This window comes from Tenrec ecaudatus, chromosome 5 (assembly GCF_050624435.1).
Source record: "Tenrec ecaudatus isolate mTenEca1 chromosome 5, mTenEca1.hap1, whole genome shotgun sequence".
In the NCBI taxonomy this organism is placed as follows: domain Eukaryota; kingdom Metazoa; phylum Chordata; class Mammalia; order Afrosoricida; family Tenrecidae; genus Tenrec; species Tenrec ecaudatus.
In genome coordinates this window covers 18,532,376-18,559,579 of record NC_134534.1, presented here as the reverse complement: position 1 = coordinate 18,559,579, position 27,204 = coordinate 18,532,376, and the positions used below count along the sequence as shown (strand labels likewise).

At 47.2% G+C, this 27,204-nt stretch overlaps 1 protein-coding gene across 1 annotated transcript in view; it reads right to left on the bottom strand.

Annotated features, from left to right (window-relative positions):
* Positions 1–27,204, bottom strand: part of SNTB1 (syntrophin beta 1) — a 273,624-nt gene that overhangs the window by 137,619 nt on the left and 108,801 nt on the right. Inside the window, exon 2 of the mRNA XM_075549317.1 lies at positions 6,661–6,877. Within this exon, the coding sequence (XP_075405432.1) occupies positions 6,661–6,877 (217 nt within the window). The remainder of the gene's footprint in view (positions 1–6,660; positions 6,878–27,204) is intronic.

Genomic DNA, 27,204 nt, shown 5'->3' with positions numbered 1-27,204 from the left:
TGAGAGTGGTGATACTGGGAGGGTAGGGTGGAAAGGGGGAACTGATTACAGGGATCTACATATAACCTCCTCCCTGGGGGACGGACAACAGAAAAGTGGGTGAAGGGAGATGTTGGACAGGGAAAGATATGGCATAGTAATAATTTATAAATTATCAAGGATTCAGAGGGAGGGGGGCGCGGGGAAGGAAGGGGAAAAATAAGGAGCTGATACCAAAGGCTTAAGTGGAGAGCAAACGTTTTGAGAATGATGAGGGCAACTAATGTACAAATGTACTTTACACAATTGATGTATGTATTGTGATGAGAGTTGTATGAGCCCCCGATAAAATGATTAAAAACAAAACAAAACAAAAAAAGCTCTATGAGTCCCCAATAAAAAATTTTAAAACACAAATAAAAGGGCTGAAAAGGGGCTCTGAGCCATCATCCCCAGGGTAGGCAATGTCTACTGAATAGAAGATCCCTGCAGTGGCCGCATTGGGCTTATTTCCAGTGGCTTCATTAGGTCAGCTGGAAAATCCAGGGTGGCTTTATGCACACCAAATGGAGTTCAATAAATGGACTGGGAGCCAAGGATCAAGGCCTGCATATTGAAAGTCAATGTTTGCAACAAATCGCTCAGCAAGAAGATGGCCAAGTTCAACCTCTTGAAGTGCTCTGAGGAGAGGGAGCTGGCCTTTTCCCAGAAGTATGCTGAGAGGCACCACGATGACCTCAAATGAACTTGCAAGGAGCCTGGCCCAGCTGAAGCCACAGCCCCCTGCACGGGAAGCCGTCTCCTCCAGGTTCTCATTGCTCAAGCTAATCAAACATTAATTTTCTTTAAAAAAATAAGCTGTCATCCATGAACCCTTACGAATTCATACCACCCACTGATTAAAAATGTGCACTAATTAGGAACGCTCAGGTTTATCTAGGGGAAATAGATTTTCTTAAAAATAACAAGGCAAAGGTTTTCAAAGCTCATTAAAATGAACCCGTTTGTGCACTCTTGTGTAGCCAGAGATGCAAATTATGCAAAGGTCCTCATTGGGGAAAACATAATTGGTTGGCCATTCATGGTAATCTTCCCTGCCTTGCAAGATTTCCAAAGCACAGACATTAAAAGTGGGTACAGATCTACCCCGGAATCAGAGCGAACAGAGCGCAGGACAAGCTTGAACGGCAGCGATGAAGCCGGGTCATGGAGCAAGTGTCAGCCTGAAGCACCTACGAAGGGGAGAGCAGAAAGGCGTGAGCCCATTGGCTGTGTGTGACTTGTAGGAGCTCAGAGTTTGGTGATGCCTGGCAACCCCAAGTCAGCCTTTGAAAACCCTATGGCACGTGGTCCTATGCTGACACACACGGGTTGACCTTGAGCCAGAATTGACCCAATGGCAACTGGCCGAGGGGGCTGTCAGGAGGCAAGTGCAGGAGATGCCGGAGGAAGAGTTGCTGGTGCAGCGTCTTTGTAGGAGAGGAGCAGCTAGATCGTTAGAGAAGGTCTGAAACCTAGTGCCATTGTAATGTAGTGCAGAGGGGTTCAGATATGAGAACACGTGACAAGGAAGCCATTTTGATCAAGTGAGTAGTCTTTTCCCTCCCTTTTTATTTATTTTTTGTTTACTTGTGGTAAGAACACAGGCAGCCAGCTGGTTGCCATTTCCACTTGAACTTCTTTACCTGCACCATTCATTGGCATTAATTACATCTATCATGTCGTGCAGCCAGCACTGGTCTCTTTCCCCAAATGCTTCTCTCACACATCCAGTGGACCAATGCTGCGTGTTTCACATCCTCATGGCTACCGGGGTGAGGGAGTTAGTTTATTGTGCCAACCTGGCTAATAAACACATGTGGGGTTGATTGAAAGGCGGAGGGATAAATGGCTCGGTGAGCCTCGCCTTTCGAGTTCTCCGGTCTCCTGCTTTGTGATGGTCGGACCAGGTGCAGCTGCCTTAGCCAGTTCCCTGCTTCAGCTGGCAAGGCTCACTTCCTGCAAGACATCCCCAAGGAGAAGCCACATGGACCTACCCCGATGCAGCCCTGGGTGCTGGAGCAGCCGTGTGGAGACCCCTGCCAGCGCTGAGATGCTTACACGCTCACTGACTCAGCTTTCCTCCTGCAGTCGGTATCATAGTGTGTGTTTTGTGAGATGGAGGAGGACTTTGTGGATTGATGTTGGACATATGGGTTAATGTTGAACTTGTGGGCTTGGGCAGCACTGGGTTGGGATGTTTTCTTGATGCGCACTTACCCTTTATATAAAACTCTCTTTTATACATGAGTTTCTGTGGATTTGTTTCTCTAAAGTACCCAGACTAGCACAAAGGGTTATCAGATGGATGGATGATGGGGAAGGGGACTTGGAGAGGGAGCCGAGCAGGTCCAAAACTCTGGGTAGGTACTGTCTTTACACACTCTGAAGGACGGAAAATGTGGCTCTAAACTCTAGCAGTTGTTATACAGAAGGGCGGAATGTAACACACACACACACACACACACATGCAAGTAATTCAAAACTGCTGTAATCATTACCAGTCACTAGCTGTGACATATTCCTGTAGATTCAGGGCCTGCTGAGTGACCTTTTTTGGAGAACAAACAGCCGAGCTGCCTGCTGTTCTACGTATGTTTCTACTGGAGAGACAGACCATTAGCATTTTTCACGCAAACTATAAGCAGCCCTGTGTCACCAGCCGAGGGGATCCGTCCCGAGATGCGGCAGCGACAGCCACAAGCCCTCAGGATTTAGCACCCAGAGACCATCAGCTCCTGAGCCTGGAGCTTATAGGGCAGGAGAGCTGTTGGCCTGGGCGCTGAGGGTGGAGCCAGTGCAGTGGATAATTAAGATGTTGAACTTGGCTCGGAGTCAGCCAGGTCTGGGTTTGAGTCCCAGACCTGTCGTTACCATCAACTCCCATTTTTGAGTTTCGTTTCGCCGTCTGTAATATGGGCATCGGCGCACCTACGGCCTTGCTATTTGAATTGAATAAGACACTTGCGCTTGCTTAGATCCATGCCAAAGAGGGACGATCTAGACGGTTCCAGGACCCAAACTCTCTCTTTACAGGCTTTCCCTGTTATAGCCAATATATTCTTTTTTTTTCTTAAAAAAACACTTTTATGGTTGCACTTTGTATTTCCCCTATGACTTAAGAGTGATTTTATTGAGTGCTTTTAAAAACCCAGGGAGCCAGCTTTTCTGTGCTTTGGTTTTGTTATTGATTTTCTCGTTTTATCTCAGCAGCCTCAGAGAGGGATGTTTGTATTGTTTCTGCCTCGTGGAAATTACAGTGTTGCCTTTGTGAAACTGATACCTGGTGCACTCTGTGATCGCTCTATGTGCATCTGAACAGAGAGTCTCCTCTAGTCTCTGCTAACCAGCTACTGCGTTTATGACAGCCAGATCTGCCTAACTGATATGGTTTGGGGACTCTGCTCCTTCCCCACTTGGGCCCCGCATAGAAAACATGCGTTTCTTTTTCTTTTCTCCTCCTCTTCATCTGGGAGCCGGCTCAGCTCAGACCTGTAGCCCCCTGCGTGTCTCGGGTGCCTGGACCCCCCCTGCCTGCAGTACTTTGAGTCACGCCCAGATGTGCAGCCCTTCCGGTAACTTGTTTGCATTTTTCAGTTCTGCCTCACCGGGTCCCACACCCTCGTAAGACAGGCTGTCCCTCTCCCACGTTGGGGCGGGGCCTGGCAGACACTGGTCAGCGGCGGGCACGAGCAGCAAGGCCTTCAAACACCTCCAAACACATTTTCTCTCCCGGGTTGGGGGTGGCAAGAACGGTAGTCACGCTCTCTCCCTCCAACATTCGTGGTTTCCACGGTACCCCAGGGCATTTGCCAGACGCTGCGTGTCCCCTATACGCTACAGGCCGGGGTCTGGCCCCCACGACACCATGGGCTGGTGGGTTTCAAAAGTTGGTGGGAAAATCCCCTTCTCTTTTAAATGCATGCTTGTTGAGGACTCTTCGTGGCCTTCTACGACCTTGGAAACTCACATGCTCTCTAAGCCGCAGCGGGTGCTCTTCTTTAAGATGCACAACGGCCACGATGCTGGAAGTGGAACTACTTCAAACGGTGAGAAGAGTGGCGCAGGTCATGTCAAGGCCCAGGAGGGCGATTCATTGCCTGCCCCCAGTGGGTTAGAGGGGAAGGCTTTCCTGGGCTTCTGTAGATTCTAGGTCTGCCCATGGGCCCCACGAGGGCCCGATATTGCCAGATGCCGCGATTTTCCTGGAAAAGCAGCAAGGTCTCTATGTGAAATGTCCCCAGCAGTCAATGCATTGATGCATTCCAAGATTTTAAAACTACTAGATAAACCACAGAAAGGCCCATCCGTGGACTGGTGGCACCTGGAAGCCTTTGACTCTGCAAGCATGTCACATCATGCCTAACCTCGGAGAGGCAGCGCAGTCAATTATGCATCCATCAGCTCTGAAACCGTAGGCCTCGGATTCGGGGTGGAAAGGACTTGCTTGGTTGGAGGATCAGGAAAATGCCTGGGAGGAGGAGACTGAGGATAACCAGGACATCAACAGCCGGCCAGGAAAACTCGCAGAGGTGGAGGGGACATCGCAGCAAGTAGGCGGGGATCATCTCCCTGATCCCCTCGCCTCCTCGCCTGCCCATCTCTCCCAGGACTGCCCCGCTGGTCCGCTCTGGAACTCAGGCCCACCCAACCCATCCCTGTGCAGACACCACCCCAAAAAGATGCAGGGTAGGGGAGCACGGGAGTAAAGATGCAGTTGGCAAGTGTCAGAGGGACCCCAGCAACTTCCGAAGAGTTGGCTTCTGAGCAGCAAACCAAAACAGCACTGAGCTGGGAGCCAAGGACGCAACTTTCTCCCTGCACCTCTGCCCTTTGGCTTTTCCTCATCGGCAACCCCGATCCCAGCCAACTTCTCTCCACTGGGGCCGGTTGCAGCTGCTCCACACATGCTATCAATAAGGCGTCCTATTTTTAGCATTGTAATGTGGACGCAAAGGTCACCGAGAGTCCCCTATGGCTGGCTCGATTTCTTTCCCTGCTCTTCCTCCTTCTCTTATTTTCCTCTCTTGCCAAGTTGTAGGCTTTTGACTTTCGGTGAATTCAAGTAAGACTGATGAGGGAGAGGGACCCCCAGAGAACTGCCTACTCTTGGCCAGACTCCCAATAACCGCCACCAGGCAGGGAGAGCTATCGGAGCAGCGGCAGGTGAAGGCAGGCACAGACGTTGGGAAGCAGCACTGCATGCTTGGACCCGAGCCATGCTGTTTTCTCTCCTGGGCGCAAGGCAGGTTTAGAGTGAAAAACGGCTCCCAGGATCATCTCATGACCCCACCCAGTACCCAGTCAAGGGCACTGAGGCCTGAAAACAGACCCCCAAACCAAACCCATTGCTGTCCAGGGGAGTCAGCATCTACTGCTCTAGCCTGTTTCCTTTGTAAAAATAAGTGAATCGTGGTTTGTGTGTGAGTTTACAGAGCGCATTCATTCCCCATTTGGACAACTGATCTACGGTTCACCTTGTGACACCAGTTGCAGAAATCTCAGTGTGAAAGCACTCTCTGACTTCCTCCCTGGGCCACTCCTGCCTCCTCCTCCCTTCTGAGAGCCTTGTCAGTGGCATATGCATGCGGCTGACCTGGTCTCCGCGGGCAGGTTGTTCAGAGGATGATCTTCCTCGGGGAGAGGGCTTCTCGCTTTCTAGGGCTGTCTTCCAACGCACAGGCTGAAAGGGACTCCCCGGGGTGGGTGCAGTTTGAGATTTGAAGGGTTCCTAAGAGCCTTAGTCTTGGGGGTCCCACAAGCCTCTGTCAGACCAGTAAGTCTGTTTTCCAGGACCATGAATGCTGTTCTTCATTTTTCTCCCCCTCTGTCTAGCCCCTTCTCCTGGGGTCCCCATCAGAGTAGTCAGCTGTGGCAACAGGGCACCAATTAGTTCTTCTGGTCTCAGGGGGTGTGTGACCTGCTTGTCCTTTGGACTGACTGTTTCCCAGAGTCTTGTATTTTCTTCAGGGTTGCCAGGGACTGATTTTCTGAAATAGATTGCCAGGCCTTTATTCCAAGGTGCTTCTGGGTGGGCTTAAACTGCCAATCTTCTGGTGATCAGACAAGAATATGAACAGCTTGTACCAGCCAGGGGCTCTTCTTGAGACCCAGAGGGGGTGATTTGCTTCTTACCACCTAATGCTGATTGTAAATACCATTAGGGTTTGCCTTCTTAGGCAGTTTCCCAGTGCGAAGCACTTTCCATGTATTTGCCTAGAAACCTAACAGCCCAGTGAGGTCTCTATTTTAACTACTCCCCGTTTACAGATGACAACACTGTGGTGGGGGTTTAAGTAACTTGCCTGAAGTCACACAGACTGGCTATGGCAGAGCCGGGAACAAACTCAGGATCCCTACTCCAATTCCACAGGCTTTCCCTAAGCAGAGCTCAGCTCCCCGCAATCACGACTCATCTGGCTGACGGGCAGGTAGGCGAAGGAGGGAGGCTGAGAAGGAAGTAGGGAAAGAGGAGGAAACCCAGGCCTGGGCCTGCTCATTCTCTCCATGTGACTCTTTGGTGCCCTTCTTTGGACACCATCACGTGTGTTCAGGATCCTAGAACTGCCCATCAAGGCCCCCTCAGAACCCCAAAGGCCCAAGAGCAGAGGAGACGCGGATTGGAGCTGTGGGCCCCATTACCTGTTCTCAGGGTCAGCCAAGGCGAGACTCCGAGTGACGTAGCACCTCTTGAGGGGGATGCTTTTCCGGTCTCTGTGGAAGGAGAAGGACTGCGGCGTCACAGGGTCTGAGGAGGCGGCCCCAAGCCGAGGGGATTCCGGTGGGGGCGTTTCCCACCCAATCTCGGAGACCGGGGAGCCCTTCTTCACATAGGGGGTGGCTTCTCGCATGTACTTCACTGCAAGCAAAGAGACAACCGTGAGCGCTTGGAAGTCCACCCTGCCTCCCGTCCCGCAGATCTGACCGTGTTGGTGAAACTCGCATCGGACACAGTCAATCTTGACCCTCTTAGGTTCTTAGTAAGGTTGCTCTCAACCTCGTTATCCCGTTTCTGAAAGATGTACCAAATGTGAGTCTGAGAATCTGCTATGACACACCTCAGTGAAAAATTGCTTTCTGCTTTGGTCCATCTGCGACAGCATCTCTCTTTTCTGATCATAAATTTCTGATATTCTGGGAGAGGGACTAAAAGAACAAATGGACAGAGCCTGAATAATCGTTACTCAGGAGGGCAGACAGATACCTTTTCAATAGAGATGTAACCCCATTCACTCGTTCCTGTTGAGCAACAGAAAGCTTTTCTGTTTAAAAATGCTGAAAGCACAGCTGCAGATAAATACATAAACTAGACACAATTTGGGATCGCGTTCTTTGTCAGAGCAAAGGGATAAAAACGTAAATGCCCATTAGAAAACAAACAAGGTCAGATCGAATAAATTGGGAGACATCTATTGTCACCAAACCAAACTCACTACCATCGAGTCCATTCTGATGCATAGCGACCCTATGCTGTCATTGAACCAAACTGGGTAGAGATGGATGTGCTGATCAGGGAAGATTGGCGAGGTCTGTTATTATTGAAAAACAAAGCAGGAGAGAACAGGATCTATGGACCCAAAGTCACTACCCTGAGTCAACTCTGATTCACAGTGGCCCCACAGGACAGAGTGGAACTGCCCCCATTGGTTTCCAAGGCTATAAGTCTTTACAGGAGCAGAAAGCCTCATCTTTCTCCCTTGAAGTGACTGGTGGTTTCAAACTGCTGACTTTGTGGTGAGCAGCCTAATGAAGAACTCGTTACGCCACAGGTCTCCTTGCAGCGTATACAAGGGCTTCATAAAGTTCATGGGGAAGCTGGAATGAAAAGGTATTTCCTCTTGTATTTTACGACGCCCCCTCATATACACTATAATTTCCTCATAAATGCATTGGTTGGTAGGTGCGCAACTAATTTCTGAATAGAAACACATGGACATGCTAACAGTCGTTGGCTCTAGGGAGGGGAACTAAGAGACAAGAAGATGGAGAAGGAGACCTTACCATTCATTTATCTCCTTTTTATTCCATTTGCATGCTTAGCCAGATGTGGTTATTACTTTGATAAAATTTGAAAATGTAATTTAGAGCTGAGCTAAACAGATTGAAGTTCTCTCCTTTGAGATGCTCTGCTCCCTCCGAGGAAGTTATTTCCCATTTCTTAATTTAAGCATTCAGTCCTCAGACAGTTGAGTTGACAGGGCAACCAGGTTCTGGGAACAGGCAATCCACATTTCCATATCCTCCTATTACCCACACGGCCTGGTTCTCTGCTGCTTGGGAGATGTGACTAAGTCCTTCACAGGTATCTGTGATTACACATGGCAGCAGGTTAGAAAAGTGCCAGCCAGCGGGCATTTCCTACATATCTTGGATGACTGTTCTACAAACTAGAGCTTTCGCCTGCCTGACATGAGCTAGGTTGATGATGACTGCCAAGGTGAACGATACATAGTTCCCACACTCAAGAGTTACCACATAATGTACAACCGTCATGGATTCTGTTGAGTCTCATCCACATCCCTTTTACCATCCATGGTGTTGTATCCCCACTTTGGTGTCTTGGCTAAGAACCACTCCTGGGTGCCTCCTGCTTTAGAACTGCTCTTGGCCCAAGAGAAGTAATCAATCCTGGGAGCGACATGGCTACTGCTTGACCCCTTCAGAGGGAGACTCTCCATCTAGGGAACTCTGTGGTTATAAGGTGCTCCGACCCATAGCAACCCTATGCCCAATAGAATAAAACACTGTCTGGTCCTGCACCATTCTCACAATCGCTCCTATGCCTGACCCCATTGATACAGTCACTGTATGTCATCCATCTCCTTGACGACCTTCATTTTTTTAAAAAATTCATTTTATTTGGGGCTCTTAAAACCCTTATCACAATCCATACATCCATCCATTGTGTCAAGCACATTCGTACATTTTTTGCCATCATCATTCTCAAAACATTTGCTTTCTGCTTGAGCCCTTGGTATCAGCTCCTCATTTTTTCCACTCCCTTCCCGTCCGCTCCCCATGAACCCTTGATAAGTTATAATAATTATTATTTTGTCATATTTTACCCACTCCCTTCACCCACTTTTCCGTTGTCTATTCCCCAGGGAGGAGGCTATATGTAGATCCCTGTAATTGGCTCCCCCTTTCCACTCCACCATCCTTCCATCCCCCGGCATCGCCACTCTCACTACTGGTCCTAAAGGGATCATTTTTCCTGGACTCCCTGTTTTTCCAGTTCCTATCTGTACCAGTGTACATCCTCTGCTGTAACCAGATTTGTAAGGTAGAATTTGCATCATGATAGTTGGCGGGGGGTGGGGGTGGGGGAGGAAGCATTTAGCAACTAGAGGAAAGTTGTATGTTTTATCGTCACTACACTACACCCTGACTGGCGTGTCTCTTTTCTGCGACCCCTCCATAGGGAATGTTCAGTTGCCTCCAGATGGGTCTTGGGTCCCCAATCTGCACTTCTCCTCATTCACAATTATTTGACTTTTTGTTCTTTGGTGTTTGATCCCTTCGACACCTTGTGATCACACAGACTGGTGTGCTTCTTCCATGTGGGCTTTGTTGCTTCTGAGCTAGAAGACCTTCATCTTTTTCACTGCCTCTCTACTTTGCCAATCATGAAGTCCTTCTCCAGGGACTGGTCTCACCTGACAACATATTCAAAGTACTTGGGAGGAAGTCTCTCCATCTTTGCCTCCAAGGAGCACTTTGGCCATGCTTCTTCCGAGACAGATTGGTTTGTCCTCCTGGCAGTCCAGGGAACTTTCAATATTCTTCCCCAGCACCACAATGCAAATGCATCACCTTCCGTATTCAATGGCTAACTTTCTTTTTTTAAAAAAATCATTTTATTCGGTGCTTTTACAGCCCTTATCACATCCATACCTCCATCCATTGTGTCAAGCACCTGTGTGCACATGTTGCCATCATCATTTTCAAAACATTTTCTTTCTACTTGAGCCTTTGGTATCTGCCCCTTTTCTTCCTTCCCCATCCTCCCTCCCTCATGAACCCTTGAGAATTTATCATTTCTTTTTCATGTCTTACACCAACCACTGTCTCCACTCACCTACTTTTTGTTGTCTGTACTCCTGGGAGGGGGGTTATATGTAGATCCTTGTGATTGGTTTCCCCTTTCTCTCCCACCTCCCCTTTACCCTCCTGGTATTGCTACTCTCATTATTGGTCCTGAGGGGTTATCTGTCCTGGATTCCCTGTGTTGTGAGTTCTTATCTGTACCAGTGTACATATTCTGGTCTAGCTGGAATTGTAAGGTCATGACAGCAGTGGGGGGTGGGGGGAGGAAGCATTAAAGAACAGAGGAAAGTTGTATGTTTTGTCGATGCTATGCTGCACCCTGACTGGCTCATTTCTTCCTTGTGACCCTTTTGTATGTGGATGTTCAATTTTCTATAGATTGGCTTTGGGTCTCCACTCCATCCTCTCCCTCAGTCATATCGATATGATTTTTGTTCTGGGTCTTTGATGCCTGATCCCTGATCCCATTGACACCTCATGATCACACAGGCTGGTGTGCTTCTTCCATGTGGGCTTGTTGCTTGGATGCAATGACCAACTTTCCCAGGCACATGAGGCAATGGAAAGTGCCATGGCTTGAGTCAGACACACACTAGACCTCCAAGTACCATCCTTGCTTTTCAATACTGTAAACGGCAGATTGCTTTTTTTTTTTCACCCACCGCTAGAATAACAGCTGAGGCCAGCTGAGATCCTTAGACTACCAGGAATTTGGGTTTCTGCTCCCTTGTTGCTTTTTACTTGTAACTTAGCATTTAATGAACCATTATTTCTGCTGGACTCCCAGCTACCAAACCCCTGTTAAGAGGAGGGGAGGATGCTCTGAAGGGCCCCCAACTCTTCTTCCGATGAGACTCCTTTGCAGACATTAACCATCCATTTCTACTTTGCAGCCATTGGCCATGATTAGTCACGTGTGCCGTTTTCTTCTTCCTTAACTTTTTTATTGTGCCTGGGTTTCCAGAACAGAGCCTCAGCTTCACATTTAACACCTCACACACACACACACACACACACACACACACACATCTCAGAGGTTGCCTCCCCTTCCATGTGACATCACTGATCCCACTTCCTCCCTCTGTTTCCTGTTTCCATTCGTCCTTTTTGGCCTAACCCTCCTGAACTCTGTCTTTGGGTAAATGCTGCCCTTTTGATCTCAAATAGTTAATGCCAAAAATATAAATTGCGCTCTACTCTGGACAGTCATGAACCAAACGAAAAGTTGGTGGGGAAGAGAGCTATTAATAAGACTAGAGGAGAGAGATGATACCAGAGGACAACTTACAGTTGTTGTTTGTTTTTTTTCTACAAGGAGGCATCCCTGCTTATGTCAAGGCTTAATGCAACTATGCTTTATAGCACAAAAAATAAAAATAAATTCCTTGGCTCCCTTGGCACAAGGATTGTAATAATACTCAGGTTCCCATTCTTCACTAGGTGCTCGGCCCTCACAGTGACACACTGGCACATGCATTGCCCTCACTTTACCGATAGACACTGCAATAGAACGAGGGTCAGACAAATGCCCATCGTTAACGGAGCTAGAGAATCCCAGAAACGTGATTCAAATCCAGCCTGTCTGGCCCAGAGCCTGGGCTCTTAACCATGAAGCAATATTGTTTCTTGCACTTCGTGGGCTTTTCCCTTAATTGGGGGTGAGTGTGTGTGTTTAAGCCAAGGATTTTATGTACTGGGGGAAAACATCCAATTAAGAGACTGCTGCCTGTAACCTTAGAGAGCTCGATTGTGGGAGCCTGAAGTATTAAATGATGGCATTTCAATAAATGCCTTCTTAAGACACCGTAAGATGTCTTCACAATAGAGGCCTTAACCTGGCAGAACTCAGCATAATTGCGCCTCCATGCACCCACGGATGGCAGTTGTAAGCAAAGAGCTGTGGAAGCTGATCAAGCCGCCGCCGGGCCCAGGTTCAGGGCACCTAATAATCTGAACTCATTAATAAACCATGCCCTTTCTGGGCTTCATGAATTACAAACTGGCTGTGCAATTAAAATTCCAATCTTCAGATGCCAAAAAAAAAATAATAATAAGGAGGGGGGGCCACGGGGAGGAGGAGGAGAGCGCTGAGACGCGTCTTCAAACCCCGGCCTGCCCAGTGGCTTTCAGTCCGTCCGTGTTCTTCCGTCTGCAGGACAGGCGCTTACGACACTTTCCAAAGAACTTTCAGCCGAGCCCAAAGTTTCTAAGGCCTCAAGTCGCCATAATTAAATCCATGCCGAGGCGCCGGCTAGATGGCATTTGAAAGGGAAAGGGTGCACCGGCTTGCACCACTAATGAGGACATGCTTAAGGCAAATTCAATCAACATCCTACCAGGCCAGTTTCTGAACTACGCTCTCAAGTTCTCTCCTTAAAAACCATTGTGGCAGCAGCAGCAAGGGCAACGACACAAGCGCATTTCCCAACGACAAGAAGGAAAACAAAACCCGGGCTGTAGAGGATGTGAATAAGCCCTAGCTGTACTGTGGGTTAAGCATGGGGCTGCTCACTGAAAGGTTGGCAGTTCAAACCCACCAGCCATACTACAGGAGCAGCCTGCTTCCATAAAGACACCCACCCTTGGGCACAGCACAGGGCAGTCCTACTCGGTAGCGGAAAGGACTTGGTGGCAAAGTGTCTTAATGGATGGACATCGCAGATGGATTTTTCACACATGACTCGGGAAGCTCATAAATCTAGGCATTCGTTAGAACCTCCAACAGTGGGGAACAGGTTAGAACACTCGCCCAAAGTGAGCTGCAGAATGCACGCCGGGCCTTGCCTTCACTGCGTTTGCCTAGGTCATCTTCGCGAGGGCGGGCGCAGAGGAAGATCATCAATGTTTCCAAGCAGACGGAGAAATAATGAAAGAGGTAATATTCTTTTCCTGGGAAGCTGTAGCTCATGGCTCAGGAGGTTGAAGAATGTGGGGGAAAGAGAATTGGCTTTGGGAATCGGGGACCAGCTCTGCCACTGACTAGCGCTCCAGCCCTGGGCAAGCCACCTCACTGCCCGGACCTCCTTGTTCTCACCTGACAAGTGAGGGGAATACAGACCCTACGCTTCAAACACTCAATCGTTCCTCTTGTGGCTGTATTAAAAATCAAATTAAGGTATTGCTCACCTTATCACCAACAAACCGCCCCATGAAATGAATGCGGAATTCTAGACAAAGGCCTCTAGCAAGTGTGTCTCATGATTGTGTTCTGTTGTTTTAACCAAGCCCTACAGGCACTTGCCAACTTGAAATTGCGCCTATGTTGAGATTATGTACTCAAGTTAGTTGTTCTCTGGTTTGGCGGAGTTGGCTAGAAGAAGAATTGTTTTTCTACACTTAGCAATATTTATTTCACTTCCATCCTGTCAGCTGGGCCCTTGAAGGTAGGGTTGTAAGAAGGCTTTGAAGGGTGGCCAGGAGGGTCTAGGGAGGTCACAGTGCATTCTGGGAGACAGGGTGGAGCCTCAGTGACTGGGTCAGGAGCAGGATAAATGAGATGTTGATTTATTTTTCTGTGTGGATTCTCTTTTGCCTCCAGGTAGCCTATGGCAAAATTATTTCAATTTCAAAAGTTTGGCCATTCCATGAGGCCCACCTCAATTCTTCAGCAGGCTAGGGTATTGCTCCCGAGTAAACCACTGGGCCGAGGGTAAGCAGCCCTGTCCGTCAGGCCGTCCTACAGTTACCCAAGAGCGCAATGATCAGTTACTCATTCATTTAGCACGTGTCCAAAGAGCTCCTGCCATGGCCATGGAGTTTCTGGGAGATGCAAATGGTTCACATGCTAGGCTGCTCACTGAGAGGGTGGGGGTTCTGGGCCACGGAGAGAAAGCTCAGCAGAAAGGCCTGGAGATCTCCTGAAAACTCAGCCAGTGAAACCAGTGGAGCACACTTCTAGTCTGGCTCACAAGGAGTCACGTACTTTGGAACGAAGCTGACAGCCACTGGTTTGACGACAGGTCTGGCCCAGCCCTGGAGTCGTCACCACGAACACGGCATCATCATTTAGGCCTCTTACAGCTCTTGCAGAGCTTAGATTGCATTGAACCTATGTGTTTCAGGAGGTAAGTTGTCTACGTAGCTAATGGTTAAATAAAGGCATTGCCCTGAAGGAGAGACACACGACAGGGCTGAGGTGCTTCCAGTTGGCAAAGAACCATCCATTCTCTGACCCCTGTCCACTCCTGTCCTCATTACCAAACTACCTCTTGGTCCCCAAGATTCACTCACTAGACAGGCATGTTCTCTCTCTCTTTGCACACGTGGTTACTCTGCCATGTATGGCAAACATTTCTCTACACACTTTATTTTTTAAATTGTTTTAACAGTTTTGTTGGCACGTAATCCACGAGTCATAAATTCAATAGTTCGATGATCTGGAGAAGAGTCGTAGAAAGAGCACCGCAATCAGCTCATTGTTATGCTCAGCACCCTTTACCTTCCAGTGCAGGTGAGACCCCCTTCTGGAAGCTGCTCCTGACTGCTCACATGCGCCTCCCTTCAGCCCTACCCGTGCTCTGTGCAGATAGCTGCCCCTATCAGCACCAGGACCTGGCGGACGGTTCATCCCATGTCGGGCACTGTGCTGACCACTCCACGAGCAAACCTTCAGACTCAGTCCCTCAATAATGGCCTAGCAGCCTTCTCACGGTGGCAAGGAACCACAATTTCTCTTCCTTGGGAAACAACAATTATTTTAACAGCTACATCCTCGCCCCTCAAGGCAGGAAGTGAGTCATAGGCACAAAGGATGTTTAAATACTCAGCTTCTTATGTTTTTTAATTTCCGTCCCAGACAGATGATTGCATGTGAACGGGCCTTTAAGTCAAGAAGCCAGAAGTGTCTTCCAAGTATGCCTCTGGAAGTTCATTAGCTGCGCTTGACTCTGAGCAGTCAATAGAAGACGTTTATGGTTTTGTTTTTAAAGGACGTAGGCAGGGGATGATGGTGACTGCAGGGGCGAATGTGTTAACATGTTCGCAATAAATATGCTCATAGTAAAGGTTAGCAATTTTTAAAAGATGCTAGAAACTGATGTCCAAAGAGTTTAAGCATCTTACCTCAAGTAAGTAAGAGACCTAGAAATTGATCCCACGGTTAGTAAATCTAATTTGCATGCCTCTTTTATCAAAACCAAAGCTGTAACAATGCAATTGGCTCCAAAGACAGGGAAACGTGGGCTGGATTGTTCTGGTTGATGATCAGTAGTTTGCTGCTAGTGTCAAGCAAATGTATTGACAAATATTGAACTGGTAGACGTACTCTGAAACTGCTTCAGAATTTACATGATCAAAATATTCAATATTCGTCCTAAGAGGCAAACCTAACTGTAGACTATAAAAGAAAAAAGATAGAAATAATAGACTACCAACAACAGCCAGCCACTTCTGATAAGTTTCATGGAGTAAAAAGAAGTAACAGAAACACAGGATTAGAAATGCAAGGGGGGCGGGGATGACTACAGATGCTAACATACCCATGAAATCCAGAACTTCCATAAGGTGGAAATTTGTCAGAGAAGGGAATTATCAAATATTTTCTACCACCTAAGGTGTGCTTGACCCAAGCCATGGTATTTTCATTTGCATGTAGTAGTGGAGACCAGTCCTTGGAGAAACTCATCCCGTTTGGGAGGGTGGAGGGGCAGCACAAAAGAGGAAGGCCCTCGAGGCGATGAAGTGGCGCAGTGGCTGCAACAGTGGGCTGAGGCACGGTTGTGAGGATGCTGCAGGACTGGACATTGGGTTTCGTTGTGCATAGGTGTTGCTATGGGTTAGAACTTACTCAGTTGCCCCTAAGAACAATACGAGAGCAAGAAAAAAGTGGTCACGGCACCCTGTCAAAGGAGAAAGATTTACAAGAGCAAGACAGACAAGGCGTTCCTAGTGAGTTCTGGCCCTTACAGAAAAAAAGTGATGAAAAAGAAATTCTACCTTTGACAGCTTTGTGATAGTAAACTTGATGACTCACATGAAATGCACAAATATCTATGAACACATTTATTAACGCCGACCCACGCGGAACTAGCAAGCCTGGTTAATCCTAGAATTCGAAGGATGAGAACAAGAAAAAAAAAACCAGAAAATAATGAAAGTATGTGTTAAAATTCTTCCTACAAAGACAACACCACAACCAAAACTCACAACTAGAGCTAGTGAATTCTTCCAGATATGCAAAAAAAAAAAGATATTCAAAATGCATTTCAACTATTTCAGAGAACAGAAAAAGAAAGAACTTCCCCAATATAGATTATGGTACTAGTATGTCCTAAATAAAACCAGGTAAGGAAAATTTCAGAAAGGAAAATTGCTGACCATTTATTTCACTCATAAATTTAAAAGCAAAACTCCTAAACAAAATCTGTACACTAAGTTCAGTAATGTATGCAGGAGGCTGTACGGGATCATCAAGTCTGGTGATTTGAAAAACACAAGGGGTGGCTGAACACTAGACAATCTATATAATAATTTGATCAAATTGAGACAATTAATAATTACTTCAATCAAGAAGAAAATTTCATTTTCTAAACTCTAGCCGGCATTTATAATGAAATAAAAAAGGCTTTAGCAGCCCAGCAATAGAAGGTAACCTCATTAATTGGAAAAAGAGCATCCATTTATGAACTAAAACAACTGACGTGAAGCATCCTTACCGGAGGATGCTGAGAGCGTCTGGAACACTGGGTACCAGGGGATGCTGCCCAGTGTTGCTCCTATTCAACACGAGGCCAGGGCGCTAGGCAATGCTAACAGACAAGAAGAAACAACTAAAGATACAATGTTTTTGAGGTTAAAAAAGAAGGCAAATTAATATATGTATGGATAGGTAAGAGGGAATGGATGAATTGATGACAGAAAGATAAAAAGATCAGGATAAAGTACGTACAGCTCGTTTCTGAATTCTCATCCTCCAGGGGATCCTACTTCCAACCTAACAGCACCCAAGGTTAGCTAGGGGTTCTAACTCCCTTGGTTAATTAGTAGGCAGTAATGCCATTCAAAGGACGTAGGATACGGGGAAACGGACAGGTTTAGAGGATGTGAGTGAACTAAGGCAGTCTTGGAGATGGAAGGGTTGAGCTTGGACAGGATGTCCATGAAGAGACACAGGCAAGCAGGCAGTAGAACGATGAGTGTGAAGCACTGCAGAGTGTTCCGACGCTGACCTTGGTCCCCGTGGAAGGCTAACATGTGAGTAACAGCAAACACCAATTGACCAACTGCATGTTGCCTCTTTGGATTCTTACGACAACCTTGTCTAATGAATGCTCTTACTACTCCACGTGTACAGAGTCACATAACTTACCTAAGATCCGCTCACCTCAAAATCACAGTGGTTTCAAACCAAGGGCCTTAGGTCACCTGACTTTTGGAATCAGATCAGACTTAGAAGCTTCTCTCCCTTGTGAGCAGCAAAACCTGGCTCTGGCCCTCTAAATTTCAGATTGCTTCTCTACTTGTGATTAGCTGCCTTTGAGCTAGCTGGCACTGGCCCACGGTAACCTCATGTTTTATAGTGTAGAACGTCTCCATCGCATTTTCTTGGCTGTAATCTTTAGGGAAGGAAGCTGTTCTTTCCACAAAGCCACTGAGTTTTGAGCAACCCAACCCTTGGTTAACAGTGGCCGATGAGTTGCTCTTTGTATGGATAACATACGGTCTTACAAACAACAACAAGGACAACAACGTGCACCATCCACGTTCATTTCCTTCATCCTTTTGGTCCAAAGCAAATCCACTAGGGACAGACTTGGAGAATGAGGGCAGAGATCTACCTGGCAGGTGTGGGACATCTTAAAGCCAGTTTAAGGGTCCTAATCTTAGTGAAAGGAACCCTGGTGGCACAGTGGTTAAGTGATCAGCTGCTACTGAAAGGTCCTAGATCAAACCCACCAGTCCGCGTGGGAGGAGGTAAAGAGTGCATACCTGGTTGGAAAAATTATGGGGCAGTTCTACTCTGCCTTATAGGGTCCCTCTGAGTCTTATTATCGCAGCAGCCATGGCTTTGGTTTGCTGTTGTTGATCTGGTGGTTAGGTGCTGTCCCTGTCCAGTCAGTTCTGATTCATAGCAGTCCTGTGTGCCATAGACAAACCACCGCCCGGCCCTGCCCATCCCCACAATTGCTATGCCTGAGCCCATTGCTGCGGCCACTGTCCATTGATCTGGTGGAAGGTTTTCCTTGTGTTTGCTGCCCCTCTACCGTATCAAGCATGATATCCTTTTCCATATAGTATCCATAGGGTTTCAGTGTCTAATTTCTCCGAAGTGGACAGCATCTTCCTTCCTCATCGTCTGCTCTGGGTCTGGAAGCTCTGCTGACACCTGTTCCTTTTGGGGGTCCCTGCCGGTGTCTGAAACACTTGTGACATAACTTCCAACATTGCAGCAGCACACAGCCTCCACAGTACGGCAAGCGGACAGACAGTGGTTTGGTTTTTGTTTCTCTCGTTGCCATTGAGTCGACGCTGACTCCTACTGCTCCCTGTGGTTTCCGAGATGGGAACTATTTACGAGAGAAGGTCAGTCTTTCTCCCTTGGAGCTGCTGGTGGTGGTTAACTGTCGACCAGGGGAATCGCATCCCAGCGTGTAACCTCGACACCACCAGGGCACTAATCAATCAATCAATCAATCACCGGTCATTTCTTATATTCCAAACTATCCATGTCCCCACCATCTTCCCACCTTCCTTGCAGACAGCCTGGAACCAACAAAAGACAAAAGGATAAAGCTGGAAAGAGCAATCAAGTTGAACTCAACAGATAGAGAACTTAACCCCCCTTCCTGATTTCTGATGCCAGCCACTCTCAAGGATCTAACTTTGGAGACCCCAAGAGGTGAGAGAGCGTGAGGGAGTCGGAAGGGAAAGCTAACGCTGAGCAACAGGGAGCTGATTGGGTTACTCAAGAGCCAATGCCGTTTAGATAAAAGATCGCACACTTCCTTGTCTAACCGACCAGGTTCATGCTCCTGATTCATCTACAAAGGGGAACATGGGCCTTTTCTGGCCACCCTAAGCCTCAGTGTCAGCAACAGTAAAATGGGGGCTCCTAACACAAAGCTCAGGCATTGTTGATAAGCTGAAAAATGACAGACTGTTTAACCCAGATTTAGCAATGATCTATAAGCCACCTTTACCCAGGTACCAGGATGAATCTCAAAGGAATCACCTGCAAATATGTTTGAGACAAACCCAAGGAAAAACTGTATAAGACTGTATTGGGCTGATGGAAGAAACAAACCACTGGGGCCCAGAGAGGCATTTGGAGAGACTCAAATCCGAGTTTCAGGGGTCCACAAAACATCCCAAAGCGATGTGGTGATTCCTGGTGCTGCTCGTGCGTGCGCATGAAGACAGCGATGGGGTGGAGTGTCTGCTGCCTGCCACTCCCCAGTCTTTCCAGGTGAAAGGGGACTGACAGGAACACTCTCAAGTATTGCATCATTTTAGAAGCATGGCTTAAAGTCTTTCAACGTGCACATGTTCATTGCTGCGTGACAAAGTTCACCCAACATCTCTGAGGCCTGCCTCCCCACTCCACACAGACCAAAGATCCAAGGTGGCTAATGGGAAGCCCTGGCTGAGGACTCCAGTCTGGACGCTCCTGGTCCATCTGCGCATGCCGATGTCCCTCCAAGCCACCCTCACAGTAGCTGCACTGCAACCTTGAACCAGAGTTAAAAGTATGTCTAGATGGGAGCTATGACTCTAAAACCGCTTCACTGTCTACCAGGCTCCAGGTTCTTCAATAACGCTTCTCCAAGCCTTGTTGGACAAGCCTATACTTATGACCTGAACTGAGTCAAGGGGACACCGCGTTGATTTTCCCTGACGGGCCATCAAATCGCTCTAGTCTAATATACCAGGCATGCGCTCTATAATAACAGAGGCAGAACCCGAGAAAAGAACTTTGATCCCTAAGCAAGTTATTACCACATATAAAAATTAACTCCTTTCTTCTTTCTTTTTCACTTGATCTTAGCCAAAAGGCCGAGAAGCGATTCTTCTTTCTTTTTCAAGTCATTTCCAAGAGTCTTTTCCGCCTTTAAGAAAGTTTACCAGTGGTTTGTTTTTGTTGTTTTGTTGTCTGGTTGTATACTGTTGCTTTGTTTTCCTCTGTCTAGTTTTCGTGCATGTTAGTGACTCCACAGGTCTGTCTGAATAGGACAGGCTGGATGAACTATCTGGAGGAAAAACAACGGGACCGACAGTTTTGGGGGGACTTGGGGTGGGGGGGTGTAAGGAAGTGGTGTTAACAAACCCAGGGACAAGGGAAAAACATGGGACCCCAAATGGTAGAGAAGTGGGAGTGGCAGGCCTGCTGGGAAATGATCAAGGGTAAGGTTGCTTAGAGAAGAGGTATACTCTAGCCCAGGTGGCGATGAAGCATGGTAGTAGGGCAGGAGGAAAGTCAAGGGAGATGGAGGAAAGAGCTAGGAATCAAAGGGCATTCATGGAGGTCTAGACAAAGACATGTACATGCAAATATATATAGGAGGGTGGGGAAATAGATCTATGTGTCTATATTTATAGGTCAAGTATTAAGGTGGCGGAAGGACCTTGGGCCTCTACTCAAACACTCCCTCAATGCATGAATACCTTCTTTTATTAAATTGGAACTCTATGATGCTCACTCTCCCGACACAACGGCTGGAGCCAAAGTGTGTGAACAAGTAAATGTGGTGAAGAAAGCTGATGGTGCCCGACTATCAAAAGAGATAGTGACTGGGGTCTTAAAGGCTTGAAGATAAACAAGCGGCCATCTAGCTCAGAAGCAACAAAGTCCACATGGAAGAACACACCAGCCTGAGTGAGCGAGTGGTCCCAAAGGGATCAGTTACCAGGCATCAAAGAACAAAAAATCATATCATTGACTGCACACCTCCATGATAGGATCGCTGAAGACAAATGGGTGCATAAACAAATGTGGTGAAGAAAGCTGATGGTGCCCGGCTATCAAAAGAGATAGTGTCTGGGGTCTTAAAGGCTTGAAGGTGAACAAGCGGCCATCTAGCTGAGAAGCAAATAAGCCCACATGGAAGAAGCACACCGGCCAGTGCTATCACGAGGTGCCCAAGGGACCAGGTATAAGGCATCATGCAAAAAAAAAAAAAGATATAAGTGTGTGTATGTATGTGTATATATGTGTATATGTATGTATGTATATGTATATATATATCATATTAAATGTAGGGGGAAGTGCAGAGTGGAGACCCAAGGCCCAAGTGTCGACCAATGGAGATCCCCTCATAGAGGGGTTTAGGAGAGGAGATGGGTTAATTAGGGTGTGAGGTAGTATCGATGAAGAACACAGCTTTCCCCCGGATCCTGGATGCTTCCTCCCCCCAACTACCATGATCTGAATTCTACCTTGCAGGGCTGGATAGGACAGAGGCTGTACACTGGTGCATATGAGGGTTGGAGGTACAGGGAATCCAGGGTGGATGATACCTTCAGGACCAAGGGTGTGAGGGACGATGCTGGGAGAGTGGAGGGTGAGTTGGTTGGAAAGGGGGAACTGATTACAAGGATCCACATGTGACCTCTTCCCTGGGAGAGGGACAGCAGAGAAGGGGGGAAGGGAGACTCCGGATAGGGCAAGATATGACAAAACAACGATGTATAAATTACCAAGGGCATATGAGGGAGGGGGGAAGGGGGAGGGAGGAGGGGAAAAAAAAGAGGACCTGATGCAAGGGGCTTAAGTGGAGAGCAAATGCCTTGAGAATGATTGGGGCAGGGAATGTATGGATGTGCTTTATACAATTGATGTATGTATATGTATGGATTGTGGTAAGAGTTGTATGAGTCCCTAATAAAATGTAAAAGAAGAAAAGAGAAAAAAAAATTAAAACAAATACTATATTGTGAAAAAAAAAAAAAGAAAGTTTACCCATGCCAAACTGCCTAACATACTAATTACTTCCAAGAAACTGTCCCTTCCAGTTTCGCAACCATTTCTAAGCATTACGGCACATTTCAATGAATTCTACTCAGAATTCATGGAACTGTAGATTTACAAGTGAATTACCCTGGGAGTGAATTTTGCTACCGCGCCTTTGATACATGACATTACTCATTCCATAAATTGGGTAAATGCCCTCTTAAATGGCTCATCAGTGCATGCTGCCAAGGTAGGGTCAGGGAGAGAAGCTGTGGAGCTATGGAGCCTGGGCTTTCTGTGCATGTTTCTCATGTGAGGATCAATTCACAACTTGGCCACTTGTAAAGTTACTGCAGAGACCAAGACTTCACATCAAGGCAAAGACACGGTTATGGCACAGTACATAGGCTATTGCCACAGGGGCACGTCTCCTCAGGAATAATAGGCAGCATCCACTGATAATGCATAGACATCCCCAACGGGTCCATGAAAGATCGCATTTATGCCTCTGCCAACTCGATTCCGAAGGCTTTCTTGCCCAGCATCACGTGCATAGTAAACTGCAGAGTGGGAATTCAGCCCATGGCTTTAGGATCCCAGCACTACCCACTGTGGAGTAGCTGTCCTAAGAGTCTGACCTCTCCTTGTTGCTCTTCCCAGGACCCATTAGTGCATTCAGACACTCATTTCTTCCTAGTGACAGGAAGAAAAGCATATGAAAATGGATTTGCTTGACAGGATCGTCAACTGTAACTATTATCATTCTTGGAATTGTTTTCAGAATGAAGAAGCCTGAACTTCCGAGTTTAGGATCACCTGGACTGGTACAGCGTTCTCTTTCAGCTGTATGGCAACAGACCAGTCAGATAATCTTTCAAAGGCCCAATCCCCTTATCTATTATATACCCAACAGAAATATTGATCGTTACGTTGAGGTATAATTTACCCAGCATGAAATCTTCAGGTCAGGAGCGTATCATTCAGTCAGTATGACTGGCTGTATGTGGAGACACAGAGCATTCCCAGCAGTCTAGACATTTCCTTCACATTCCATCATGTCCATCCCCACCCCTTGGAAAGAAGCATCAGATCCCATCACACTGAGATATCATCCTTCAAAATGTAGATTAGATCGGCAGAATCTTAAACAAAAAACACTGCCTTTTGGAACCAGAAATGAACAAATCTCTTGTTTCCCCAAAGGTGCTCCATAAATGTTCAAATAAATTGGGCAGATCCTTTATTTTATGTTCTCTCTTGGAGTTTCACAATGCACATTAGCACATAATGCCTCTCAGAAGTCTGGCCTGAAAAGCAGCCGCTAATATGATTTCTGATTTGATTTGCCTATTCCAGAACTTTCTTTAAATGGAATCAGACAGTCTTGTACTTTGCTGTCTGGCTTCTTTCACTCAGAGGAATAATTTTGAGATTCGCTCACATTCTAGCATGGAATCACAGTCCCTTACTACTGATAGCAATGCGAAGTGAGCATGACAGGAAGCTAGGCATGCTACTGCTCAAAAAATCAGAAAAACTAAACTCACTGCCATCGGGTCGATTCTGGACAGGCTAGAACTGCCCCCCAGGGGTTCCTGAGACTGTAACCCTTTACAGGAGCAGAAACCTCATCTTTCTCTCTCAGACTGCCTGGTGTTTTCAAACTGCTGACCTTGAGGTTAGCAGTCCAACATGCAAGTGAAACCACTACCCCACCAGGGCTCATCGCATCGCATCGCATCACCACATAACATATATATTTCCAACCATGGAAAACCCAAAGCAGAGCAGTGATAAAATCAGGAGGATTATATAAATCTATCCGAAGCTAGACAGTATTTGGAGAAAGGGGTTCACTAGTGGTGTCTCCCATATGACATTCTTTATCGGTTTAAGGTCATCTCATGCCCAAAATAGATATACTTGACATTTTTGGTTAAATTGGGTTGACGTCACCTTACCAGGCCAGAAATGAACTGTTGCTATGCAGAGAAGACAGGAGGATTTGTCTGAGTTATCTAGTGCTGCTAGTACAGAAATGCACCTGGCTGGCTTTGCCCATCAGTGATGTACTTTCTCGCAGGTTACGAGGCTAGAAGGACGAACCTGAGATGCCGGTCACAGGAAGGCTTTCTCTCCGTGTCAGCTGTGGACGAAGGTCCCTGCCTCTGAGCTTCTGCCTCTGGATGACCGTCTTGGGACTTAGCACCCACTGTAGCAGAAGCACTTACACACACGCCTCTTTTCTATCTCACACCATCACCTTCTTTGGTGGTGCCGTGGCCGAGAGATGGAGCGCTCAAACCCACCCTCGCTCCTCCAGGGGAGAGAAAGATGAGGGAAATGTGTCCATCTGCTTCCATGGAAATCCAAGGAGCATCTCTCCTCCCTCCTACAGGGTCCTTATGGGTAGGAATCCACTTGGGGATGGGGGGTGTTATACTCTCTCATGAACCTACCCCAGAAAACCAAGTGAAGTTTTAGCCACAGGGATAGGCGTTCGGCTTTACAACACAGGTTGGGGGAGGTGTGATTGAGCCCAGAAAAGTATCCATCTTCTCAGTGCATTTTCGACGCATCCCCTTTCACCCTGGTAGATATGGAGCCCCGCCAAGTGAGAAGATGCCTGTGCGAGACCAGCAAGTCAAAAGTCCCGTCCCTACTGCTTGCCTCCCACAGCGGGCCAAGGGCTCGCTGGCAATGCTGGCCAACTGTGTAATTTAATTTTTCCAAAGGAACTGGAGCCTGGCCCTCACAAATACAATATGAATACTGCAGTGCATGGGAGGCAACTCGGCCACAGGACATCCAGCCACAGTCAGAGGGAATGAACATTCTCATGGGGCAGTGCTGAGCGCTTTCTTTCTGGCAAAAGCACGGTTCGTTAAAATCGGGGGCTACACCTGTAGGCAGTGGGCAGGCAGCAAGGCCACAGATGATGCTCGAGGTTCAACCTCAGAGGGTGAGGTGTAAACATCTATTCTGAACCCTCAGGTAAAATATTAATGGAACTAACTCAGCTAATAGAACTGACAGAGGAGCTTTGGGAAGGACCCCTGGTCCACAAGAATGACGCCTCCAGGGAGCTATATCGAGGACATGGCCAAGTCACATCTGGAGCAGAGAAGAAAAGAAACTCTCGATGGTACTGCAGCACTGTGGGTTCGAGGGTCCATTCCGCTGCCACAGAGGCAACATCTGGTCTTAGGTTCAACGCAAGCGACCTCTGATACTTATTGAATTTGCCGGCTGCTGAAAGGATCTGAATTGTTAAACCTCCGGATCGGTCAGCAGTCTGGGGTTTCTGTGAAAAGATGAGCCGCCACATAGCACAAATTGGGGAAATTTAACGTGCCCCCAAGACATAGAGCCATCACAGTGGAATTCTCTTTCAACACACACACACCTCCGAATGTTATGGAAAACATGTTTAACCTTAATCTTACCACTTTCTCTTCTTTACGTTTTCTTCTACCTGCCTATTACCTCCTCGAGAGCCTTCGAGATCACTCAGTTTTTATTTGTAACCCATTCACTCCTCAAATCAAACAGTCTACATGCCTGGGAACCAAAAAACATCTGCTCGTTGGGTTGCGTTAAACACAGGCTCTTCTGGGCAGAGTCCCTGGATGGTGTGAATTGTTGAGCGCGGTTGTAGTGTAGACGGTAGGAGTTTAAGCCCACCAGAGGGGTTGAGGGGGGAAATCCCCGAGGATGTCCTTCAGAGAGGCCACCCATGAAACTCCCAGGGAAGGCGGGTCCACGGAATGGACTTGACATCAAGTGATTTGTCTGGGGTTCGTTTTTTGGCATATTTGGGCAATCTGATGCGTATTTGGTTTACCCTTTTAACTCTTGGTAAGGAACCAGTTGCTTATAGCTTAGTAGGTTCCACATTTGATTTTCACACAATCTTTAAGATTCTTGGTTCTTATGAGAAAAATTAAAGCTAAAACACAACTGAGTCAAATATAGATAACACCCACTCACACATACACACTCACATACACAGACCCCCCCACACACACAACACCCAGACACACACACTCATACACACACACCCACATACACTCATACACACACTCACACACACACACGAGCAAATGATTCTGCATCTCATGGGTTGTGTATCTAGGAGAGAAAAGTGGTTAAAAAGAGAAACAGCAAAACTTGAGTCTCATGATTAAAAAGGTGTCTCTTTTAAAGGGGTGATCAATGAAAGACGATGTCTAGGAGGCACAATAGATAAATGAGGAGGGTGAATGAGACCTGATGACATTTCTAGGCAAGAATGCTTGGGATGGCAAGACTGACGTGCAATTACCTGGCTGGGACCAGAGGGGCTCAGCGTCAGAGGCAGGGATGATGGGTGAGAGAGGTGGGGAGCCTTTCCTTATTTGTTGAATGTCTCCTCAGCCTGAGAAACCCTCTCCAGGGCCACTGGGATTCACCATTAACTTGGTGTAGTGGGTTTGGGCAGTTCCTTATGATACCTGTTCAGCTGGCACAGCAATGTCAAAACATACTTTTCACAAATGTCACCAAGGTCTGTCTAATCGAAAAGTCAAGCTTTCATTTATCTGGGAGCTGAGGTTTCCAAGGGGAGCCATGATGGAACCGGTTCACGGTGACTCTGGGAACTTCCTTGCGATTAAACCCAGGTGAGCACTGCGGTCCCCGCAGAATCAGGATACTTTCCTCAGGGAGTGGGAAAGGCTGGCTCATCCCCTCAGGGCTCCTTTTACAGGGGAAGAAACCTGAGCATCCCATCCCTGTGGAGTCCATGCATGGTTCCCAAGGAACATTGCAAAATGAAGGAATGAAGGAAAGAATACTTTTGCCGACCTCAAGCACAGTCGGTCACAGACTGCCTACCTCAGAATGAAAAATCCAATACTCTCCGTGGGATTTGGTTAGCATCATGACTATTATTAATTGTTGACCATTTTCACTCAGCCTGTACTTCTGTGTGTTCTCATGTACTCAACTCAAACTCTTACTGCCCTGGAGTCGACCGCCCAAGGACAGGGGAAAATGCCCTGTGGCTTTCCTAGACTAACTCTTGCAAGACTAGAAGCCTCATCTTTCTCTTGTGGAGCAGCTGGTGGTTTCAAACTGCTGACCTTGTGATCAGTAGCCCAACGCCTAACCACTACGTCACCAGGGCTCATTTGTTACCTCCTGGTGACTTTTTAAAATTCTACTGAAGCTATTCATATATAAGTATGATTTTCTTTGCCCATGCACACAAAACA